This window comes from Leptodactylus fuscus, chromosome 2 (genome assembly GCF_031893055.1).
Source record: "Leptodactylus fuscus isolate aLepFus1 chromosome 2, aLepFus1.hap2, whole genome shotgun sequence".
Taxonomy (NCBI): Eukaryota; Metazoa; Chordata; class Amphibia; order Anura; family Leptodactylidae; genus Leptodactylus; species Leptodactylus fuscus.
The window spans coordinates 119,398,997-119,425,551 of NC_134266.1; the positions used below are offsets into that span (position 1 = coordinate 119,398,997).

The 26,555-nt window shown below is 41.8% G+C and overlaps 1 protein-coding gene across 5 annotated transcripts in view; it reads right to left on the reverse strand.

Annotated features, from left to right (window-relative positions):
• DLGAP3 (DLG associated protein 3) overlaps nt 1-26,555 on the reverse strand; it is a 335,981-nt gene that overhangs the window by 23,508 nt on the left and 285,918 nt on the right. For all 5 annotated transcript variants that reach the window (XM_075264490.1, XM_075264489.1, XM_075264486.1 and 2 more), the window contains 2 exons: nt 13,550-13,887; nt 8,061-8,146 (listed from right to left, as the gene is read on the reverse strand). In XM_075264490.1, coding sequence (XP_075120591.1) covers nt 8,061-8,146; nt 13,550-13,887 — 424 coding nt within the window. The remainder of the gene's footprint in view (nt 1-8,060; nt 8,147-13,549; nt 13,888-26,555) is intronic.

Genomic DNA, 26,555 nt, shown 5'->3' on the forward strand with positions numbered 1-26,555 from the left:
TCTTAAAGCCTTCAGACTTGCTCTTAACTTAGAATAGGACCCCTTTAGTTATGTATACAAGATGATTGGTCATGAGGGCTACACAGTGACAATAAAGAGACTAGGTCTAGAAGGGAAGATATGGCTCAAGTATTCTACCCAATTTATTATACAGGCATATTGGGTATATTGTGCCACGGATCACTTTCCAAGGATGATTTTTTGTTACGAAGGCCACATTTTTGTTGCATTAATATAAGTGTTTTCATTTCCCTTAGAGGCTTCAATACTATTTACAATTTCAGAACGTTGTACATAGCCATATGTAGTATCTCCAAGAACAACATGACTTGGGTTTAATTGACTTTAATGAAGTTTGGATGAATAAATAACTACTGGTTTATTCAATTACATTATAGTTCCCTTCTTAAAATTCAGTCATAAACAGCTGGTAGCCTTTATATTGTCTAGGTTAATATTTTGCATATATTGCTAGTTTGTGCCACATATGGTGCATATTATGCTGTATAATATGCAAATTATCTGGGCCTCTTGGGATACATATTGTATTTTGCAGGGTCTCTGTTCACTCCCTCCCTTCTCTTCCCTCCTTGCTTCATCTCTGAGTCTTGTATCTGTTTTCCCTCCATCCCCTGCCCCTTGTCTTTATTGTCATGTTTCGCTCTTAGGTTTTTTTGTAATTGATATTACTCCATATTGGGGGGGGGGGGGCGTTTAACCTCCCCCTTCCTGTAGTTACTATTGTCTGTAAAAATCCTTCTTCAATAAAAAAAAATATATATATATAGATGTATAGATAGAACAGAATTTCCAATTGCTTAGAATTTCAGTTCTGCTAGCAGAAAAATGAACCCATTCTAGGCAATGGGAGGCTTTTTTTCAGCGCTGAAATTCAGCACCATTTTTCTCTGTGTGAATGTATCTTTAGACCATTCTAAAATAAGGATTACGTTAAAATGGCTATTTTTTTTCTGGTCAGACCAGGTGAAGGGTTTAGGTAATGCTGGTGTAAACCTAAAAGGTCTATAAAAATAGACTTGCAGGCTTGTATTGGCCAATGCATGTCATTGTTTTAGGAATACTGTGTCTCAGGAATGATACATCCTAGAGAGCTGGGACCCAGTCTAAAACCTTCCCGGGACACCTGATGTACCTGTGTGCCAAACGTGGCGAGGATCAGTCCAGTCATTTGGTCGTGCATAAAGAACACACAGACAGAGAGAAACTCATATATATATATATATATATATATATATATATATATATATATATATATGAGACTAGCAGAAGGACCTGGCTTCGCATGGGTATATTTCACTTTTTGTTTGTGTAGTGACCTCATAACAATAGGTTGGTTGCTATGGAAATCTGGTGTACAGCTGTGTGTATGTGAAGACTGAAGAAACTGCGAGTTTCCATTGTTCCATATGCGTCATGTGTTCATGTGTATCTCAGTTTAGCTATCAGTGAAAAACCTGCGATCTGTTATGGAAACCTGGAGTAAAGCTGTATGCATGTTGAGACTTAGCACCTGCAAGCTTCGATTGGCTGATAAGGAACATGTGACCATGTGTACGACAGTTGGAATAAGAGTGAAAAACTTGCAAGCCTCTATTGGCTAATGCAGGTCATTTTTTGGGAATACTGTATCTCAGAAATAGTACGTCCTAGAGAGCTGAGACGTGGTCTAAAACCTTCCAGGACACCTGATGTATCTGAGTCCCAAACTTGGTGAAGATCGGTCCAGTCTTTTGGTCGCGCATAGAGAACAGATAGACAGACAGACAGTATTTCTCTTGTTATCTCTATCTTGTTAGTAATTACTGAAAGTTTAGTGTAGGCCCCATCTTAATGTATTGTAACCTGGATTTTAGAATGCTGTACATATACTGTATATACAAAACATTAATGGCTTGTACAGCGTTAACCTTTCTCAATGATTCAGCTGTTTCACCCAGTTTCAGTTCTGAGTCAGGGTAATATAGCTGAAATACTCGATGTCCTTCAGTAAAATTCTGCACAGCTTTGGTTAATATACATTTTTTAGACAAGTCTGATCCTTTTTTCCCAGTATCCTCTAGTCTGATGTGTTGTCATGGTAACACATGCCAGAGGTGTGCTCTGAAAACAGTCAAACGGACATTGTTAGAAAAGTGCCCCATGGAGACAGACAGATAGAAAGGACACAGCAGGCTGTCATCTCCTCATGCATATGTCTTTGTCAGCCATAACCTCTTATCCTGTAGAATCTTCTCTTTGTATTCAGGGCTGCCTAGTTTAATATTTTAGAGCAATACTGCACATGTATCTACTGTGTACAGCTGCATGTTTTACATCTCCTTCCATACTTATTTTGCTCTGCATCTTATTATATTGAACAGCTCTTTATTATAGCCCTGTGTGCTGCATCTGCTGCACTACTATATTGCTCAGTATGCCCTTAAACAGACAGAATTGTATGTGATTATACCTTGCAGCCCATTATTAATTATAATTATCATATCAGTGTATTATCATATGCCTTTTACTATGGCACTACATATTTATATATTTTGTCATTGGCCTAAATTCTGTGATCATTTTTCAATTGTGTATTGCTATATCCATCTGTATTAAAGAAGCTAAAGAACCACTGCTCCCAGTATGTCTGTCACTAATTGTTTATTGTGCTACCCTGCTTGCTTATAATTCTGTGAGCTTTGAAGGCCCCGTCTCTATCCACTGGCTGTGTAAGGGACTGTTCACTGAATTTTTGCCGGCAGATTTTGCCGCGGAATCCGCCAAATCTGCCTGAAAAAACGCCTCCCATTCATTTAAATAGAAGTCACTCGCAGTTTTTTAACGCTAGCAATTTTTTTCAGCTAGCGGAAAAAATGTGACATGGTCTATCTTCACGCGGATTCCACGGCTGAGTCAACAACGGCTCGAGACTCCTTCTTGATTAGGCCCATTCATTTGTGTCTAATCAGGAACAGGATGCCACAAAGGAATGCCAATGCACTGCATTGGCATCCCGAAGCAGCTAGCCGCACAAAAAAGCCGGTGGCAGAAAGTGATCCTCTTCACTTTCTGCTGTGTGAACTTACCCTTAGGACAGGTTCACACAGGGTTTTTTGGCCCAGAATCTGAGGCGGAGGCGGTTTCGGGTTCCAGACCAAAAAACCGGGTATCTGCGACTCGATGCCGATGAATCCAGTGCACTGGCATCCAGTCACGCACTCCGCTCCGGATTAGGCCCAATGAATGGTCCTAGTTGGGAGGAGGGAGTGTCTTCACCGCCTGGAGAATGAGCATGTTGTTTCTTTTTTCCAAGAGCCAGAACAAACAGCTCCCGGAAAAAAGAACTGACTGGCTCCCATTGATTTCAATGGGAGCTGTCTTTTTAGTCAGGATTTTGAGGCGAATTCAGAATGGGTTAGAATTGGAGCTACTTTTGTGCAACTTTTTTACAAGCTTTGTTTTTACAGCGTTCACTTTGCAGCTATAATGACATGTTGCCTGTATTGTATGATTTGGACATTTAACCACTTAAAAAAATCAAAAACTTTGCAAAAAAAAAAGTTTATTGGAGTAGCCGTATTCTGACACCTATGACTTTTTAAGATTTCCGTGTTTGTGGTTGTATAGGGGTTTTTAGTTATACCATTTTGGGGACTGTCTATTGCTTTAATTGCTTTTGTGGCAAAACAAAAACTGCATTTCAGCTCTTTTGATTCTTAGCACTGTCTTTTGGTTGAGTTCCCGAACTCTTTTTTTTCCCAGAATTTGCCAAGATGTTAATTTGGTCACTCCTAACATTTCCACTATCTTTCTAAAGGATTTCTACTTTTTTTTAGCTTAATGGTGGTCTATTTCACTTCCATAGAGAGGTTTTTGAATGCATGTTGTGATATCACAGCAACAGCTCCCAATGTAAATGCCATACTTGAAATTAACTCCATATCTTTAACCTGTTTAATTTGATGATAGATTAACAAGGGAATAGCCCATACAGCCATTAAATAGCTTTTGAGATAAATGTCCAATTACTTTTGGTCCCTTGAAAAAGGCAGCTACATATTACAGAGCTGATTCCTAAACCCTTCCTCCAAGTAGGATGTGAATACCCTCAAATTAAAGCTGAGATTGTGCATTTTAAACCCATATAGATTATATACAGTCCTATGAAAAAGTTTGGGCACCCCTATTAATCTTAATCATTTTTAGTTCTAAATATTTTGGTGTTTGCAACAGCCATTTCAGTTTGATATATCTAATAACTGATGGACACAGTAATATTTCAGGATTGAAATGAGGTTTATTGTACTAACAGAAAATGCAATATGCATTAAACCAAAATTTGACCGGTGCAAAAGTATGGGCACCCTTATCATTTTATTGATTTGAATACTCCTAACTACTTTTTACTGACTTACTGAAGCACAAAATTGGTTTTGTAACCTCAGTGAGCTTTGAACTTCATAGCCAGGTGTATCCAATCATGAGAAAAGGTATTTAAGGTGGCCAATTGCAAGTTGTTCTACTATTTGAATCTCCTCTGAAGAGTGGCATCATGGGCTACTCAAAACAACTCTCAAATGATCTGAAAACAAAGATTGTTCAACATAGTTGTTCAGCGGAAGGATACAAAAAGCTGTCTCAGAGATTTAACCTGTCAGTTTCCACTGTGAGGAACATAGTAAGGAAATGGAAAACCACAGGGACAGTTCTTGTTAAGCCCAGAAGTGGCAGGCCAAGAAAAATATCAGAAAGGCAGAGAAGAAGAATGGTGAGAACAGTCAAGGACAATCCACAGACCACCTCCAAAGAGCTGCAGCATCATCTTGCTGCAGATGGTGTCACTGTGCATCGGTCAACTATACAGCGCACTTTGCACAAATAGAAGCTGTATGGGAGAGTGATGAGAAAGAAGCCGTTTCTGCACGTACGCCACAAATAGAGTTGCCTGAGGTATGAAAAAGCACATTTGGACAAGGCAGCTTCATTTTGGAAACAAAAATTGAGTTGTTTGGTTATAAAAAAAGGCGTTATGCATGGCGTCCAAAAAGAAACAGCATTCCAAGAAAAACACATGCTACCCACTGTAAAATTTGGTGGAGGTTCCATCATGCTTTGGGGCTGTGTGGCCAATGCCGGCATCGGGAATCTTGTTAAAGTTGAGGGTCGCATGGATTCCACTCAGTATCAGCAGATTCTTGAGAATAATGTTCAAGAATCAGTGACGAAGTTGAAGTTACGCCGGGGATGGATATTTCAGCAAGACAATGATCCAAAACACCGCTCCAAATCCTCAGGCATTCATGCAGAGGAACAATTACAATGTTCTAGAATGGCCATCCCAGTCCCCAGACCTGAATATCATTGAACATCTGTGGGATGATTTGAAGCGGGCTGTCCATGCTCGGCGACCATCTAACTTAACTGAACTTGAATTGTTTGTCCAAAATACCTTCATCCAGGATCCAGGAACTGATTAAAAGCTACAGGAAGCGACTAGAGGCTGTTATCTTTGCAAAAGGAGGATGTACTAAATATTAATGTCACTTTTCTGTTGAGGTGCCTATACTTTTGCACCGGTCAAATTTTGGTTTAATGCATATTGCGCATTTTCTGTTAGTACAATAAACCTCATTTCAATCCTGAAATATTACTGTGTCCATCAGTTATTAGATATATCAAACTGAAATGGCTGTTGCAAATACCAAAATATTTAGAACTAAAAATGATTAAGATTAATAGGGGTGCCCAAACTTTTTCATAGGACTGTAACTGTATCACGAATATGTTTTGGTAAACAATATAATGTCAAAACTCAAGCCACTACCAAAATATTTCTGGCCTTACTGTAATTTTGCCTCTATACAACTCAGATTTAATACTGTGTACAGTTTTGGACATCTGTATATAAAAAAGCCATGGTTGAGCTACAGCAGGTTCAGAGATGGGCGACCAAGATACCAAAATCATACCTAAACTTTTGAACATCTTTTGAGTAGAGATGAGCGAGTACTGTTTGGATCAGCCGATCCGAACAGCACGCTCCATAGAAATGAATGGAAGCACCTGGTACTTCCGCTTTGACGGCGGCCGGCCGCTTAACCATCGGCGTGCCGGCTACGTCCATTCATTTCTATGCGAGCGTGCTGTTCGGATCGGCTGATCCGAACAGTACTCGCTCATCTCTACTTTTGAGTTTTAGGCAGCATTTGTGTCATTAATAAATGCTGTTATAAACTTTACTAAGGAATTTTTGGCTTCATTCTGTGAATTCCTGTATGACTTTTTTTTCTGTACTCCTCTGTTGTCAGATGAAATCTGTGCATCGCTTCTCATTGTAGTTGTGTAATACAGTGAAGCTGGGACTGAGTTACAGACATTGACAAAATTATTGGTACCCTTCCATTAAAGAAAGAAAAATGCACAATGGTCACTGCAAGCAGTTTGGTGTTTTGTATCATGGTGTATATCACACTAAACATGAACCAAAGAAGGCTAAGAAGAGAGTTGTCCCATGAAAATTAAAAAGAAAATGATAGATAAGCATGGTAAAGGTAAACGCTATATGAGAATTTGCAAACAGTTTGATGGTTCCTGTTACTTCCACAGTTGCACATATTATTCAGAAGTTTAAGGTCTACGGGTTTGAAGCCAACCTCCCTGGACTTGGCTGTAAATGGAAAATTGATAACCTGAAGGGAGGGAAAATATAAATGGTAACCAAAGAGCCCAAAACAAACCAAAGAGGTGAAATCCAAGGTCAAGATGCATCAGTGTGAGACTGCACCCTCCGTCGCAAGGGTGGAAGGAGCAGCTTGAGCAGTTTGCTCAAGAAGAGTGGACCAATATACATGTTGACAGTTGCAGAAGTCTCAGTGAGAATTACAGAAATTGCTGGATTGCAGTCATTGTCTCATAAGGTCGTGCAACAAAATATGAACTTAAGTAGACCATCACGTTTGTCCAGGCAGTTTTATTAGGGCCCCTTCACACGGAGGATACGCTGGCTGATTCTGAACGTGTAAACGTTCCAAATCAGTGGCGTTTAAAACAGATCCCATTGCTTTCTATGGGAGCCGGCATACGTGCGCTCCCCATAGAAATGGATGGAAGCAGCCCATTAATTTCTATGGGGAGCGCACGTATACCGGCTCCCATAGAAAGCAATGGGATCTGTTTTAAACGCCACTGATTTGGAACGTTTACACGTTCAGAATCAGCCAGCGTATCCTCCGTGTGAAGGGGCCCTAATAAAACTGCCTAGACAAACTTGATGGTCTACTTAAGTTCATATTTTGTTACCACAATTCTAAAGCAATGTCTGAATTTCATTAACTGATTTACAGCAAATTTACTCTTACCAACACTTTTTTGAGCTTCAAGTTATTTCCTTGACCATTGTAGTTTACCTTTTTTTTATGGAAGGGTATCAATAATTTTTCCCACAGTGTATATATCTGGCATTATAAAATGCAATACAGTGCTTTTGGTATCGTAAGAAAGATGAGATTCTCTTTTATATTACACCAAGATTGCAGTTTTTCCTGTAGAGATATCATCAGTTGAAAATGCAGTTGGAAAATAGTAACAGCTACATAGTGGTGCTTAAAAGTTTGTGAACCCTTCATAATTTTGCATATTTCTGCACACATTTGACCTAAAACTATAAAATCACATATATGTGAGTGGCAAAAACATGTGAACTTTTTCTTTCAGTATCTGGTGTGACCACAGCATCCTAACGTTTTCTGTAACTGTAGGTTGGTCCTGCACATTCGCTTGTATTAATTTTAGTGCTTTCTCCTGAACAAAGTAGCTTCAATTCTGCTATCTTGGTGGATTTCCTTTCATGAACTGCTCACTTCAGGTCCTTTTACAGCATTTGTATTGGATTAACGTCAGAACCTTAACTTGACCATCCTAAAACGTTAACTTTATTTGTCCTTAACCACTTCACTTAAGCTTACCCATAAATCCCTAATATCCACCCTAATGTGAAGTCTGTATGGTTATGTCCTGTAAACTTATCCAGTGCATAATAAATATATTTAAGAATAAAGCACCTTCTGTCATCTTCTACTTGAACCCCAATGGAGTGAACCTCTCTCCTGTTCTTTCCTTCCGTGTCCGAGTCAGAGATTGTCTCTACCTGTAGCAAATAAAAAGTAATAATAATAATCAACAAATGATTTAGTAATACGGTAACTGCAAATGCTTTGTAAATCTTCATTTCACTAGTGGGAGGACTTTCACATGTAAAATAATTTCTTACTGTAAAAATAATAGCTAGAAACATCTATGCCAGCCCTGACTAGTAAGTAAATTTCCCCAATGTTTTAAATCAATCTTGAAAATGAAAAGTATATAACCTTTATAAAATAAATAGATACAATTACACCAATAGATGTTGATAACATATTTTCATAAGAACGGACCGGCTACCTAGATAAATGAGCTTAGTCTCTAATAAGATCATTTCATTTTCAAGGTTGAGTTTCTTTTATTGAGGTACACATACCTCTAATTTTGTATATTATTTATATATTGTCCAATGTTTTAGCCACATTTATAAAGAAAATAATAAAAAGAATAATCCATGGCACATGGCTATCTCAGCTGGTGGTTTCAGTTTAAAACCATTACGGTCAATGTGATATGCTGGCAGTGTCAGATTGGGCCACTGGAAGACCAGAGGATCCTCCAGAGGGTCCAGGAAGGGCCTGGCCACAAAGCTAGGCCCTTCCTGAGATAAGGCAAGGTGTGTATAACTGTTCATTATTTTCACTCTCCTCCCCTGGGCCTCTAGTTATTATACTCCGGGGTCCGAAGAGACCCCAGAGTGTAATAATAATACTGAAAGGAACCATGGTGCTGAACCTCACAAATATGTGTTGAAATTTTTTTTGAGGGATTTACCTGAAGCGGCTTGAGGCTCTGGGAACTATGTTATACTGTATGAGGCATTGTGGAGCATTACTCGGAGAGGGGCACTGTGGGGAGCCTATTACACCGGGGAAACATTTTTTTTGGCCGGACACAAAGTCGGACATGCAGGATTATGTGGCCGGCCAAAAAAATCCTGTTTCCCCACGGAGAGGCTGCATATGGACACCAGCGGTTTGCTATTAAAAGCCATTCAAATTAATGGGTTTTAAAACTGACCACCGGGAAGCCGCCTTCTGCCCAGTTTCTCTGGGGAATAAGACAGAGACCAGACGGGCGCAAGTATGAACGCCCCCTTACTCTGCATTGTGGTGCCCATGTTACACCTACTGAATATGAATATTGTAACCATTCCCAATGTCAAAGGGGTGTGTTGTGAAACAACATGGTGTTAGCAGCTCTGATTGGACAAAGGACATACCCTTATCTTGTAACACTCCATACATAATTTATTCATGAACTGCACAGGATGGAAGCAAAGATACACCAGGATTGTTATTTCATGAAGAATACAACTTTTAACAAAATACACAATTGCAATGGTGACAGGTTCTCTTTAAGTTCTAAGCAGCTTTTGAAACTCTTGCACACCCAGATCTTTCAGCAACACAAGACTGTACAGCTTTCATTTGACGTAATTACTAGAGATGAGCGAACAGTGTTCTATCGAACACATGTTCGATCGGATATCAGGGTGTTCGCCATGTTCGAATCGAATCGAACACCGCGTGGTAAAGTGCGCCAAAATTCGATTCCCCTCCCACCTTCCCTGGCGCCTTTTTTGCACCAATAACAGCGCAGGGGAGGTGGGACAGGAACTACGACACCGGGGGCATTGAAAAAAATTGGAAAAAGTCATTGGCTGCCGAAATCAGGTGACCTCCATTTTAGACGAATAGTGGATTTCAAATCCGGGTCATATGAGAATGTGAACTTTATGACTATGAGACAGGGATAGCTGTACAGGCAGGGATAGCTAGGGATAACCTTTATTTAGGGGGGAATGTTATTAAAAATAACTTTTTGGGGCTCTATCGGGTGTGTAATTGTGATTTTTGTGAGATAAACTTTTTCCCATAGGGATGCATTGGCCAGCGCTGATTGGCCGAATTCCGTACTCTGGCCAATCAGTGCTGGCCAATGCATTCTATTAGCTTAATGAAGCAGAGTGTGCACAAGGGTTCAAGCGCACCCTCGGCTCTGATGTAGCAGAGCCGAGGCTGCACAAGGGTTCAAGCGCACCCTCGGCTCTGATGTAGGAGAGCCGAGGGTGCACTTGAACCCTTGTGCACCCTCAGCTCTGCTACATCAGAGCCGAGGGTGCGCTTGAACCCTTGTGCACACTCTGCTTCATCAAGCTAATAGAATGCATTGGCCAGCGCTGATTGGCCAATGTATTCTATTAGCCTGATGAAGTAGAGCTGAATGTGTGTGCTAAGCACACACATTCAGCTCTACTTCATCGGGCTAATAGAATGCATTGGCCAGCGCTGATTGGCCAGAGTACGGAACTCGACCAATCAGCGCTGGCTCTGCTGGAGGAGGCGGAGTCTAAGATCGCTCCACACCAGTCTCCATTCAGGTCCGACCTTAGACTCCGCCTCCTCCGGCAGAGCCAGCGCTGATTGGCCGAAGGCTGGCCAATGCATTCCTATGCGAATGCAGACTTAGCAGTGCTGAGTCAGTTTTGCTCAACTACACATCTGATGCACACTCGGCACTGCTACATCAGATGTAGCAATCTGATGTAGCAGAGCCGAGGGTGCACTAGAACCCCTGTGCAAACTCAGTTCACGCTAATAGAATGCATTGGCCAGCGCTGATTGGCCAATGCATTCTATTAGCCCGATGAAGTAGAGCTGAATGTGTGTGCTAAGCACACACATTCAGCACTGCTTCATCACGCCAATACAATGCATTAGCCAGTGCTGATTGGCCAGAGTACGGAATTCGGCCAATCAGCGCTGGCTCTGCTGGAGGAGGCGGAGTCTAAGGTCGGACCTGAATGGAGACTGGTGTGGAGCGATCTTAGACTCCGCCTCCTCCAGCAGAGCCAGCGCTGATTGGTCGAGTTCCGTACTCTGGCCAATCAGCGCTGGCCAATGCATTCTATTAGCCCGATGAAGTAGAGCTGAATGTGTGTGCTTAGCACACACATTCAGCTCTACTTCATCAGGCTAATAGAATACATTGGCCAATCAGCGCTGGCCAATGCATTCTATTAGCTTGATGAAGCAGAGTGTGCACAAGGGTTCAAGCGCACCCTCGGCTCTGATGTAGCAGAGCTGAGGGTGCACAAGGGTTCAAGTGCACCCTCGGCTCTCCTACATCAGAGCCGAGGGTGCGCTTGAACCCTTGTGCAGCCTCAGCTCTGCTACATCAGAGCCGAGGGTGCGCTTGAACCCTTGTGCACACTCTGCTTCATCAAGCTAATAGAATGCATTGGCCAGCGCTGATTGGCCAGAGTACGGAATTCGGCCAATCAGCGCTGGCTCTGCTGGAGGAGGCGGAGTCTAAGATCGCTCCACACCAGTCTCCATTCAGGTCCGACCTTAGACTCCGCCTCCTCCAGCAGAGCCAGCGCTGATTGGCCGAATTCCGTACTCTGGCCAATCAGCACTGGCTAATGCATTGTATTGGCGTGATGAAGCAGTGCTGAATGTGTGTGCTTAGCACACACATTCAGCTCTACTTCATCGGGCTAATAGAATGCATTGGCCAATCAGCGCTGGCCAATGCATTCTATTAGCGTGAACTGAGTTTGTACAGGGGTTCTAGTGCACCCTCGGCTCTGCTACATCAGATTGCTACATCTGATGTAGCAGTGCCGAGTGTGCATCAGATGTGTAGTTGAGCAAAACTGACTCAGCACTGCTAAGTCTGCATTCGCATAGGAATGCATTGGCCAGCCTTCGGCCAATCAGCGCTGGCTCTGCCGGAGGAGGCGGAGTCTAAGGTCGGACCTGAATGGAGACTGGTGTGGAGCGATCTTAGACTCCGCCTCCTCCAGCAGAGCCAGCGCTGATTGGCCGAATTCCGTACTCTGGCCAATCAGCACTGGCTAATGCATTGTATTGGCGTGATGAAGCAGTGCTGAATGTGTGTGCTTAGCACACACATTCAGCTCTACTTCATCGGGCTAATAGAATGCATTGGCCAATCAGCGCTGGCCAATGCATTCTATTAGCGTGAACTGAGTTTACACAGGGGTTCTAGTGCACCCTCGGCTCTGCTACATCAGATTGCTACATCTGATGTAGCAGTGCCGAGTGTGCATCAGATGTGTAGTTGAGCAAAACTGACTCAGCACTGCTAAGTCTGCATTCGCATAGGAATGCATTGGCCAGCCTTCGGCCAATCAGCGCTGGCTCTGCCGGAGGAGGCGGAGTCTAAGGTCGGACCTGAATGGAGACTGGTGTGGAGCGATCTTAGACTCCGCCTCCTCCAGCAGATCCAGCGCTGATTGGCCGAATTCCGTACTCTGGCCAATCAGCACTGGCTAATGCATTGTATTGGCGTGATGAAGCAGTGCTGAATGTGTGTGCTTAGCACACACATTCAGCTCTACTTCATCGGGCTAATAGAATGCATTGGCCAGCGCTGATTGGCCGAATTCCGTACTCTGGCCAATCAGCACTGGCTAATGCATTGTATTGGCGTGATGAAGCAGTGCTGAATGTGTGTGCTTAGCACACACATTCAGCTCTACTTCATCGGGCTAATAGAATGCATTGGCCAATCAGCGCTGGCCAATGCATTCTATTAGCGTGAACTGAGTTTGCACAGGGGTTCTAGTGCACCCTCGGCTCTGCTACATCAGATTGCTACATCTGATGTAGCAGTGCCGAGTGTGCATCAGATGTGTAGTTGAGCAAAACTGACTCAGCACTGCTAAGTCTGCATTCGCATAGGAATGCATTGGCCAGCCTTCGGCCAATCAGCGCTGGCTCTGCCGGAGGAGGCGGAGTCTAAGGTCGGACCTGAATGGAGACTGGTGTGGAGCTATCTTAGACTCCGCCTCCTCCAGCAGAGCCAGCGCTGATTGGTCGAGTTCCGTACTCTGGCCAATCAGCACTGGCCAATGCATTTCTATGGGGAAAAGTTAGCTTGCGAAAATCGCAAACTGACAGGGATTTCCATGAAATAAAGTGACTTTTATGCCCCCAGACATGCTTCCCCTGCTGTCCCAGTGTCATTCCAGGGTGTTGGTATCATTTCCTGGGGTGTCATAGTGGACTTGGTGACCCTCCAGACACGAATTTGGGTTTCCCCCTTAACGAGTTTATGTTCCCCATAGACTATAATGGGGTTCGAAACCCATTCGAACACTCGAACAGTGAGCGGCTGTTCGAATCGAATTTCGAACCTCGAACATTTTAGTGTTCGCTCATCTCTAGTAATTACCATAATCTGTAGCCCCCTGCTTGAGCATTAACAAATGTATTTCACATACTTTCTGACTATACTTACCAATTAAAAACAGTCCTAGGGGTTCCTGACCAGTTCCTGAATTGTTAAGGGTTTTACATAATAAACATAAAGGCAAGCTCAATTACTGTATGTACAGTAAGACAGGAAACTCTAAATATTGGCAGTACTTAAGCCTTACCTGTACACCAATAGACGGGCGCCATTTTCTTTGACGTGTACCACCTTTTAACTCTTCCCTTAATGGTAGGGCTTTGCTAATCACAGTGGAAGGTTTAGGTGAAGCTCTGTGCTGGACAGTTGCCAGGTCCAAGGAAAGACCTCTGGACTTAGTTCCCTCCAGGCTCTCATTAGAATTGCAGTGGACCTTGACATCTTTGGACCAAGGCAACCGCGTGGGCTCATTGTGCAGAAAGGTTTCATGGGTAGATTCTGTGCTACTCTGCGCTGTCACCGAGATGAGAGGCTTGGAGAGAAGCCTCGGAGGAATAGGTGGTGGGGCTTTGCGGTAACTGAAGGCTGTAACAAAAGAAGGCCATTACAAAAATCAATGGAGGATCACTGAGTAGCAGCTATAGTTATTATAGCTAAAGGTTTTATATTTGTATGTAAAATCAATAAAAGGCCACTGAACTGCCACAGAAGGGTGTCCTAGAGGTGTCTAAGGGTCTGGAGGCACTGCTGAACTACATGATCCACTGTCAATTAACTGACCAGGCTCTCAAACTCTACTAAAAATAATAGCTAGAACGCCATTTCTGTACGTATAAATACATTGCATAGGAATCTTGCATTTTTGCAAAACACCAAATCTTTTCCATTTTAAGAAAGTGTATATTAAATATATACATACTGAAATTCCACCACTATACCTTTGTAGTCAAAGAGTATTTCTAAGTGATAGCCTGAGGTTCTGTGATTTAAAGGGAAGCTGTCAGGTAAATTTGGGACACTAAACAACAACACCAGCATCTGTCTATGCCAGAGGTAAAACTTATACTCACCTAAGAACAACAGCTCCTGATGTATGGACAGCTCTGCAATAAAGCCGGGACAGAGCATCCCAACCGCACTGTGCATGCTCTTGAGATCAAATACATGCGCAGAGAAGTCAATGTGCATTGCCCTGACTTCATTACAAAACTGTGCATGCCCTGAGAACAAGACATGTAGTGTGTGGTCAGGCATATTTGGTCAGGGATATTTGGGATACTAAACCACTAGTCCATAAGGATTTGTTGGTGGTTTAAAGGGATTCTACCATTAAAAACTTTTTTTTTCTTCCTAACACGTCAGAATAGCCTTAAGAAAGGCTATTCGTCTCCTACCCTTAGATGTCTTCTCCGCCCCGCAGTTCAGTTAAAATCCTGTTTTCCGCCGGTATGCAAATGAGTTCTCTCGCAGCACTGAGGCCGTCCCCAATGCTGTGAGAGAACTCTCCAGCGCCACCACCATTTTCTTCAGGAACGTCATCTTCACGCGTCTTCTTCCTGCGCTGGTGGTCAAACTTCTAGGGCAAAGCCAACTGCGCATGCCCACTTACAGTATTATAAGCAACCATTGTCTTGTAGCCGGCGGGCATGCGCAGTCGGCTTTGCCCTAGGCCTAGAAGTTTGAAGCCAACCCCCGGAAGAAGACGCGGTGAAGAGGACATTGCTGAAAAAGATGGAGGCAGCACTGGAGAGTTCTCTCGCAGCATTGGTGATGTGCCCAGTGCTGTTTGAGCACCAGGGCCCACCCCCAGTGCTGCAAGAGAACTAATTTGCATACCGATGGAAAACGGGATTTTAACCGAATGGCGGAGCGGAGAAGACATCTAAAGGTAAAAGACGAATAGCCTTTCTTAAGGCTTTTCCGATGTGTTAGGGAGAAAAAAAGTTTCAATGGTAGAATCCCTTTAATGTTTCAAATGTATGTGTATTAACATAATCTCATAAATTTTAGAACAACATACAATATTTTATAATCTGAAAAATCTACATTTCATTGCAGATAAGATTGCCAAGCATTAAAAATTATCCATATCCAATTCATGAAATTTAGAAAATGATTTTTTCAAGTTCTCAGTTGAGTCTTTTAGTCACTCTTCAGTCACTCCTTTAGTTCTTATATTCAATTGAAACACTGTTTGATGTCACCTTTAAATACTGAACGGAACACCCTGCTCAACGTTTCATTTTCTATCTTTTGCATATCTGTAGTTCTGTAAAATGTGGACGTCATCTGTTTTTTCTTTCACGTACCCATAGACTTTCATAGACGTGGTGCATAAGTCAAAAAAGGTCATGGAAGTCTGAATTAATATATTGAAATGAATTAGTATTTATGGCATCCGCAAAAAATGGCAACACAACAAGTACATGATAAGCAGATATGTGAGCAAAGTGTAATACTATGTGAACGACAACGACAAGATCAGCTGATCAGATTCTCCAGTTTGGACCACCTTTTATCTGAAGTATTTGTCAGGTTTATGACTAACCTTCCTGTCCTGCCTGCTTGAAAATTAAGAAATCCATTTTTATTATCCTACTGAGGGACAAGCAAATGCATATCTGCTTAAGATTCTTTAATATGTACATTTATTATATTCTATATATTATATAAAAACATTAGTTCTGCCATATGCTCTGACTAGGCAAACTGCCGCACACACTTTCAAAGTGCCAAGAAAAGTTTTTAATGTGAGGAGCTTGCTTTTACCCTCCCCACCAATGCCATGTATGCCCTGTTACTGCACCTGTATTTGCCTCCTCAGCATCTGTGTTATTGAGCATAGCATGGTACTGTTTATATACCTTCTTTCTTTTGGTCCTCCATTTTGTTTAGCCTGATATTATCTTGGGGTTCTTTATATTGTAATACAGTACCCTTTATTTCTCATTGTCCTGTATTATTCCCATTTATATTGAATCTACCTACTCCCTCCTCTTTTTTGTTTATGTTTTTATTTTTTTTCCCTTTTTTTCAGTTTATCACTATATCTTGGCTGCTATATTTTTACTTCTCACTCTCACTTTGTTTTATCACTATTGGCATTATTGGGGTGCACCGCATTCATCTTGTTCCCTGAGTTTTATCTTTGTCTCCTTATTGTTTCCTCCTTTACCATGTGATTGTTTTATTGTTTTGTATTCATTAACAGGTCTAGTTATTCCTATGTACTCCTAGTTCTTTCTTCCTTTTTTCCACATTTTACGTATTTCTGGTTGATGCAATGACTATATGGTAATTTATTTTACCTCATAGATCTTGCGTGAAGATTATTGCTGTTTTGTGGATATCTCACAATAAAAACTTTTCTTGGCACTTTAAAAGAGTGTGCTGCAGATTACTTTTTCTGTGCATTTGTGGTCCGAGGACCTTTTTTTGCCTGCACAACTATCTAGAGAGTGTGCAGCTCCATTGTTACATTTTATACTGACCAGGCAAAATCCGCCTCAAAATCCTGACCAAAAAGACTTGCTTTCAATGGGAGCCAGTCATTTCTTTTTTCCGCAAGTGGTTTGCGCCGGCTGCCGGAAAAAAGAAGCGACATGCTCATTCTTCAGGCGAATGCCGCGGCTGGACATCCGCCTGAAGACACTACCTTCCAACTAGGCCCATTCATCCGGGCCAAATCAGGAGCAGGATGCCAGGATGCATTGGCATCCCATTGCAGCTAGCTGTGCGAAAAAGCTGCATGCCGGAAAAGGTTTCCAACTTGTGAACATACCCTTAAAGCTGGGGCCCCACGGGCCGGAAACGCCGCAATTTGGCCATGGTGGAAATGCCGTGGGTAAAATAGCGACGTTTTACAGTGGATGAGATTCAAGTGGATGAGATTCATGTGGATGAGATTCATGCGAATCCTATGCCCACTTTGCCCAAAAAATTTCAGCATGTCAATTATATCTATGAAAATGCCGGTGGCCTTCCCATAGATATAATTGTAACAGAAGGTCTGCGGAGGAAAACTCTGTGAACTTTCTGTTCAAAGCGCTGCGGGAAAAACCACAATGCGTTCACGCCGCAGTTGTTCCCGCAGTGTTTTAGCACGGCGGTTTCGGCCCTTGGGGCCTTAGCCCAAAGAGGTTGCAAAAGGATAACCACTTTTTTAATATGAGGCCAAAGGAAGGTAAAAAACGTTAAAAAACAAAAAACCATACTCACCTGTCCCTGGTGCTCCGATGCTCCAGTAATGCTGCTGAAGTATTTTCTTCGGGCAGAAGTCCCCACTGCAAGGTGACCTCTGAGGTCAATCAGTGACTTAAAGAGGATCTTTCATCAGATCGGGCACATGCAGTTTTATATACTGCTGGAAAGCTGACAGTGCGCTGAATTCAGTGCACTATCGGCTTTCCTGATCTGTGCCCGGTGTAAAGCACTATCGGTCCCGGGACCGTAGGGTTTTACAGTCAGAAAGGCGTTTCTGACAGTTAGCCAGGAACGTCCTTCTGCCTCGCGGCGCCTATTGCGCTGTACTGTGGAGCGGGGAGGAACGCTCCCTCCCCCCTCCTGATAATACTCGTCTATGGACGAGCTGTGTGAGCAGAGGGAGGGGGCGTTCCTCCCCGCTCACACTGTACAGCGCGATAGGCGCCGCGAGGCAGAAGGACTTTCCTGGCTAACTGTCAGAAATGCCCTTCTGTCACTAAAGCGCTACAGTCCCGGGACCGATAGCACTTTACACCAGGCACAGATCGGGAAAGCCGATAGTGCGCTGAATTCAGCGCACTGTCGGGTTTCCAGCAGTATATAGAACTGCATGTGCCCAATCGGATGAAAGGTCCTCTTTAAGGAAAGGAACATGAGATTTCCCATGTTTATGTGTAATCTAGGAAAAGGGGGGAGATTTTAAATGTTATATTCTTTATTGTATTTTTGAAATTTTTATTTATTTTTCTATCTTTTATCTTTAGAATCCCCTAGGGGGTCTGATCTCCCATATAATATACTACAGTACAACTGCAATGCAGTATATTGTGAAATTCATTCATTTCTATTACACACTGCCAACAGGATGGAATATTCTACGTCATATTACAGGTTATTCAACAGGAATCTATTTAGGATACATTTCCAACTTAGGGGTATCCATATGCTCAATAACTTTCTAGTTTTGGCTTTAAACCCCCCCCCCCCCCCCCCACAAAATCTGCAACAAAAAAAAAAGCTACTTTTCCATAGTATGGGGCCTTAGTCTTAAAGTGGACCTTTTACCATAAATCAATAGCTGCTGTTCCACTAATTCTGGCACAGCTGGAATTTTTTTCTCTACCCCCACTGTTCCCCGCGCAATCAATACTGTGAATTTTAGTGCCTCATATGCTACTTTGTCTGTCAGGGTGGTGTTAGGCAGGAACAGCAAGGGGTGTGATTCTGAGGTCCGACACTGGCTGCCTTTGAAGCACACCGCTTTGTCTGACACTGCACTTCTGACATTATGAAGTCTAAATATGACATGAAGCACCAAAACTAACTGTGCTTGATGGAAAGAGACGATGCAGGCTCGGAAAAAAAATCAACTGTGCTAGAAATAGTATAGCAGCGACTATTAACAGTTTCTAAGAACTGGAATTGGTGGAAGTGGTCCTCTCTAACTCTTTAAAGACGCAGGATAGTTTATATGTTAATACTAAGTGACTTTTTTTAAAAATATTTTCCTTTCACACCTTCCTAAAGTCATAACTTTTTCATTTTTCTTTCAACATAGCTAAGTGTGGACATATTCTTTGCGTGACGAGTTTTACTCTTATTTTGCATACGTTTGCATATCTTTTAGCACCATTTTTGGAGGTCCATGTGAAAAACCCACAATTCTATCAGATTTTTTTTGCATTTTTTTCCCTCTTCATTGCAAATGACACTTTGTGAGGTGGGTACGATTACGGTGATATCATATTTATATTACTTTTATCATGTTTTACTGCTTTTACAAATAAACCATCACTTTTTGAAAATGAACATTTTTCCTGGGGTCAACATGTTATGATGCCTACAACATTTTTACTATTTGTTAACAAAGATAAGTAAGGGCTCCTTATTTGCAGGAGAAGTTGCACTTTTTACTGGTACCAATGCTGGGTATGTATCACTTTTTGATCACTTTCTATTGTTTTTTTAGGGGAAAGAGGTGACTAAAATATGTTATTTTGTGCATTGCAGTATATTTTTTTACATCGTTACAGGATAAATAATGCTATTTTTGGATAGTGGAGCCTATACACATGGGGATACCTAACAAGTTTTTATTTGTTCTTTGTTTACATTATGTGTTTTTTAAATCTAGGTGGGAATTTTTAAACTTTTTATTGTTTGTTTATTTCCTATTGTTAACTTTTTAAACTTTTTTCCTGTGTCACATTAGTACTTGATCCATGGTATCTCAGATCCCCTGTGCACAGATTCCCTATGTGTCACAGAGAGCAGCAGTCAAGAGGTCATTACTCAGCCTCCTGGATGCCATGGAAATGACTTAGACCATGCAATCATATCTTGAGATACCAGAGGAGTGGCAGGGAGGTGGGCAGTCTTGTCCCCGAACCTCGGATGCTGTGATTACTTTTGATCACGACACCTAGGGTGTTAATCCGTCAGAATCGGAAAATACTAGTTCCAGGCCTCAGCTGTGTGAGACAGTTGAGTGCTGGAGGTAATGCTGCAGGCACAGTTCCTGTGCTTTTGGCATTACAGCACTGTACTATTACTATTATTAACTACACACTTAGCACAACATGATAGGGGAGGGGGTTAAACAAGACTGTAGCAAAAAGCATAATGCTATGGTGCATGCACTAGCCCTCACTGGACCATTGTGCTCACCCTGCCCTCTCCACACAGATCTGTTGCAACTACTCATTGCACAGCATCTCAACTAGGCTATGCCTAAAATTACATATAGGTGCAGAGTCAGGCCGACCAGTATCCTCCTGCCTAGCCCCTCTCTTCTCAATTACATTGCAGTGGCCCCCATCATCTATCAGTGTGTTGCTGCTGCCTGAGTTCTGCTGCTGTGTGAGCATATATTCCTGGAAAACAAAAGCAGAGGCAAAGGCTAGACCACAAGCTATTACTGAAAAATAAATTTATGTTGGAAACATTTTAAGAATTTGCAAATAAGTGTTATGTAGTATTTGCATACAGCTGTATAGTGGGCCTCCAAAGTCAGTTTTACTGGTGGGCCCTATGCACCCTGGTCCAACACTGGATGCACCTGTCATGCACCACAAGACCACACTAGAGTACCCGTTTTCACCTCTGGTTGCCACTCCGTGCTGCCATGTATCATATGGCTGAGGTCTCACTTGACAGAAACGCTGCAGCAAAAAATGCAGCATTTTACAGTCCCCACAAAGCAGATGGGATTCTACAGTATCCCTTCCACACACTGCAGAGAAATACCAGCAGCAGAAATGCTGCGATTTCCAAAACCGTCACATTTTTGGAAATCGCAGCATGTCAATTATACCTACGGAAATGCTGGCAGTTTTCCTATAGGTATAATTGAAGCAGAAAGTCCACAGGTGCTTCAGCAGATGCAGCCGTGCCCTTTTTAGACAAATTTATTTCCATCCAGATAAGTTTATATTCACACATTCTCATTTCGCACACATATATCATCATAGTATTTTTGTGGAACATGGGTCCGCAAAAAACAGTTAAAGACACAAAAGCAAGTTTGAGTTTTTTTCACTGATGCTGATGCATTACATCAATGCAAGTCTATTCATACCATCAGCAAATAAGCAGGATGGAGTGCTGTTTGTGAATAGCACAGATGTGGGCATACAGCAAAAAAAACACTTTTTTTCTATGTTCAAGTTTTTGCTGCGTTTTTTTCTACCTCTATTAAATATATAGGGAAAGTGCTTGTGATTAGCTAAATTTGCATTGTGTTTTTAAAAACCTGGCTTTTCCACAGCTCTTTTTTTCCACAATGTGTGGATGAGATTTACGAAATCCCATTCACTTTCCTGGTACTGTAAAACATTCATTTCTGTTGCAGGCAAAAACATTGCATTTCTACAGTATAAGGCCTCCTGCATATGACTGTGTGCAGTGTCTGGGTCAGTGAAAATGGCAGGGATGACACACGGATTGGTATGAGTCATCCATTGTTTTCACAGACCCATACAATCAAATGAGTTGACAGAACTGCTCCCAACACACCTGGATAAATAGCTGTGGTTACCTTGTTTCACTCTTCTCACCTTTTCTGACCCAATGCCGGGTCATCTGTGATCCAGGGGCATATGAGGTCATCCGAGAGCCAGAAGAGGCTAGAAGAACATGCCAGGGAACCACCAGATGCCTTGGACAGGTGAGTATACATGTTTGTTATTTTCACTCACCTCCTCTGTGCGTCCATTTTTATACTCTAGGGGCTGAAAAGATCCCAGGGTATAATAGTGTTTGTAAAAGAGACAATCCGTTTGCAACCATTATACATTCACCCTACTGTTAATAATCTGTAAAAATTGTTTTTTTGTTTTTTTTTGAAGGACAGAAAATTGTGGTAGAATACGCTCCTTGTCTGTAACAAAAGGGAAAAGGACAGCCAGTTGTGTGATGTACCCTTATAGAAGAAGCATAGTAGTATGTGGATATGCAGTATAAAATAAATAATTATTACAGAAAGCCCCTCTGAAAAAAAAAAAACCACATGGCAATACAAGAGTCTTTTTTTTTCAGGAAAAAAATGCCAAGGAAATAATTTGCGTGAAGGTTCCATGTAGCAATACACCACTAAAAACTACAGCGAAAATGCATTGCATTTTATGCTGCATTTTTATCAAAAAAAATTTTCTTACTCTGTTAAATCTATAAGGAAAATCTCACAATTCTGCAGTTAAAATTAACATGGCACGTTTTCAAAAAGGCGGCTTTTCCACACATCTTTTTTTCCCACAATGTGTGGATGAGATTAATCGAAATCTCATTCACGTTGCTGGTACTGTAAAAGGCATCGATTTTTCTCCGCTGTGTTTTTGTAGAAGCTAAAACAACATTGGTCCCACGTAGCAAAACACTGAGATAAAAGATGATGTGAAAGTACATTGTGGCTTTTTCTGCAGCATTTTTCCATGAGGTTTACCCTGGGGTTCTTATTTCTTTATTATCTCTATTTATTATTGTTTTGCTTGCTTATATAGCAAGCACCATCATATTCCACAGAAATTTACAGACAACTGTCCCATATAGGGCTAACAATCTACATTTACTATCAGTATGTCTTTGGAGTGTGGGAGGAAACATGGGGAGACCATACAAAATGTTACCCTTGGCAGAATTTGTACCCAAGACTCCAACACTACAAGAATATAATGCTAACCACTAAGCCACCACGCTTCCCTAATGCTATAGGCAAAACACTAATGATTCCAAAGTTAAAATTATTAATTAATTACCGTATATACTCGAGTATAAGCCGACCCAAATATAAGACCCCTAATTTTACCAAAAAAAACTGGGAAAACTTATTGACTCGAGGATAAGCCGAGGGGAGGAAATCCACCATTGCATATAAAAAGTCTGGTCATGTGCATTGCAGCTTAGTAACTCCATGGGGATCATAGTAATAGCAGTTAACCCCATCATGTCCCTCACATTAACCCCCTGTGTGCCTCACATAAGAGTTACTGATATGTGGGACATATGGAGGTAATAATTAGGTATCTTCATAATTAAGGTCCTTCATTAGTACCCTCATGTGTCTCACATATTAGTAACCCTTATATGGGGCACACAGGGGTTAATATGAGGGACATGATGGGGTTAACTGTTATTATTGTGAGGCACATGGAGTTACTGAAACTAAATTAATAACCCCAAAATGCCTGACATTAATAGGCAGAGTAACTAAAGGAAGGTACCTGTGTGTTTCACTTTACCTTAGCTTCCTCTCCTCCATACAACAGACATCTTCCATAAGACACAATGAATCCTGGCCACTCATCTGCAGGGTAGATGCTAAATCCTAGTGTGCTAAAGGACCTCTGATGATGTCATGACCATGTGATTGGACTCTCAACCTTATCTGCAGATGTTACATACTAGTGGCTACAGGAACTTTGATGACATCACAGTCACGTGACCTCATGACAAGCCAATCACAGAGCAGTAGCACTAAAGGACCTCCCCCGTCCAGGTCCTTCCTGTTTTCTGTGCTCTGTGGACCCTGACTCGTGTATAAGCCGAGGAGAGCTTTTTCAGCATGAAAAATGTGCTGGAAAAGTTCCACAATTTGTGGATGAAAATCTCATTCACTTTGCTGGTATTTTCTTTCTACTGCGTTTCTACAGCAAAAACCAATGAATTTCCACAGCCACCCCATGTAGCAAAATGCAGCTAAAAAAACTGCTGGGAAAAAAAAAATGCAAAAACGTTTATTATGTTATTTGGTCAGTATTTTGCTATAAGTTTTTGCTGTTTTTTTTCCCCCTCATTTAATCTATAGGGAGAACATGTGAGATGGTTTGCCTATGCAGAAGATCATATACAGGTAACTGAAGAAAGGAAACATCAGAGAAATTATATATGCACAGTAGAATGTTCAGAAAAATATTGAATGCAATTTGATAGGTGTTACAAAATTCAGCACATGTTTTTGAAAAAGCAGTTTTTTCGCAGCCCTTTTTTTCACAATGTGTGGGTGAGATAAACTAAAATCCCTTTCACTTTGCTGGCACAGTAAAATGTAATATTTTTTCCTCTGTGTTTCCTCAATGGCTTCATGTAGCGTACGCTTCCTCAATGTGGGGCTTTGGACTAGAAGTTGAATTTTTCAATGGCAACATTGTACTTTGAAACAAAAGGTGTGATTCACTATAACACCAACCAGTTCAACAACAGCAGATAAGTGGATTAATGTTGATGACTACCTTTAATGACAGGTTCTGAACATGAATATCTTAAACTAAATACTATAAAAAATTAATGGTACTATTGAGAAAACATATACTACCTTCCTTTATGGTTTGTGAGTGCTTAAAGGGGTAATCCAGGCAAATATGGACATACAAATCATACTCACCTTTCCCCAGTGCTCTGGTGCCTCCCAGCGAGGTCTGGTCCCCCCGATCTATTGTTTCTACCTGCGGAAGTACCAGGTGACTACTGATGCCAATCATTGGCCTATAAGCAAAGGGAATGTGGCGTCACTACTTGAATGGAGCACACTGGGAGGACACCGTGAGTAGGAAAGGTGAGTAAAAAAAAAAAAAAAAAAAATGTTTTTCACTTTCCTCAGCCTATTTTTATAAATAATAGTTTTGCCAGGACAACCTCTTTAATGTGTGTTTTATTCTACTTTACTGGTCTCCATTGGAACACCACACACATTAGATAGTTAGTCAATTGAGCTGCATTGATGTGGTTAAGGCTGTTAAAAATGGCCATACATCTCCATTTTAAACTGACATTTTACATCTGTAACATTGTGTGTCGTCTAAATTTCATTGTTCTTTCTTTTTTGACCCAATCCACTGATTCATGTTTTAAAGGACATAAAATAGATACAGTATCAATCTAATTTTACATTAGTTAAAAACTGATCTATTGGTTTCAATTGGGTTTGTGTGTGATAAAATGGAGAAAGATAAAGCATGTCAGTTTTTTTGATGGGCATTAAAAACGGTCAGTGAAAAAATGGACATGTGAATAGACCCCAATTGGGTTGCTACTTTTTTTTTTTTTTTTTTATTAATAGGCCCACTACCTACTAAATTACTCCAGCAAGTAACGGCTGCTATTTACTCACGAATCCCCGCTCCTGTCCATGGCTGCCTCCACTTCCCCTTCAGTCTCCATGATTCATGATCCATGATGCAGTTTAGAGTCAGTAAAACTAACTTTGTAAAAACCCCACATTAGGGTGAGTTCACACTACGTAAACGGCAGCTTATTCTGAGCGTAAAACACATTTAGAATCAGCGGTGTATAAAGCAGTTCCATTCATTTCTATGGGAGCCGGCATACGAGCGCTCCCCATAGAAATGAATGGGCTGCTTTTTTCACTACGAGTGCTCCCATTGAAGTGAATGGGAAGTGCCCGCGTGTACGGCTCGGCATGAGCAGAGCTAGCCGTACACGCCAGCATATCGCATTCACTTCAATGGGAGTGCTCGTAGTGAAAAAAGCAGCCCATTCATTTCTATGGTGAGCACTCGTATGCCGGCTCCCATAGAAATGAATGGAACTGCTTTATACGCCGCTGATTCTGAACGTGTCTTACGCTCAGAATAAGCTGCCGTTTACGTAGTGTGAACTCACCCTTATGCAGTAAAGGCTTCTGGGAAAGTCGGACATGATGTTCAGGGTGCTTCCCATAGAGGGCAGCATAACAGAGGCACTGTCTCCCTGTTTACATCTTGGGAGACAGATTTGCATATTCATCCCATAAGGTCAGGTGAGACACACAGGGCCCCCGCAGGGCTGAAGGGGAAGCGCATGCTGCCACAGGCAGGAATGAAGATTAGTAAGTGAATAGCGGCCGTTACCGTTATAAGCAGGCAAATATGCTGAAGGATATACATTAGTTTAGGAAGCATAATAATCTTTATTAGGTTTATATACTATGGAGAGTGGAAGAGGGTTCCAAATCTTTGGCTTATGGCTTAACACATGGCAGGAGAGGAACAATGTAGCAATCCTGAACAAACAAAATGACATCATTGGCATAAAGGGTCAAGTGGGACGCCTTAGGGCCCGTGAACACGGAGTAAACGCGCGCTCATTTTGGCAAAATACATGTGTAAAGAATACAAGTGTAAAAATCAGACTCCTGTTGACTTCAATGACAGTTTTTACACATGTAAAAAACGCACAAAAAAAACCTAATTAAGATTAGAACTAATGTATATCCTTCAGCATGTTTGCCTGCTTATAACGGTAACGGCCGCTATTCACTTACTAATCTTCATTCCTGCCTGTGGTAGCATGCACTTCCCCTTCAGCCCTGCGGGGCCCTGTGTGTCTCACATAATGTTATGGGAGGAATATGCAAATCTGTCTCCCAAGATGTAAACAGGGAGACTGTCTCTGTTATGCTGCTCTCTATGGGAAGCACCCTGAACATCATGCCCGACTTTCCCAGAAGCCTTTACTGCATAATGTGAGTTTTTTACTAAGTTAGTTTTACTGACTCTAAACTGCATCATGGATCATGAATCATGGAGACTGAAGGGGAAGTGGAGGCAGCCATGGAC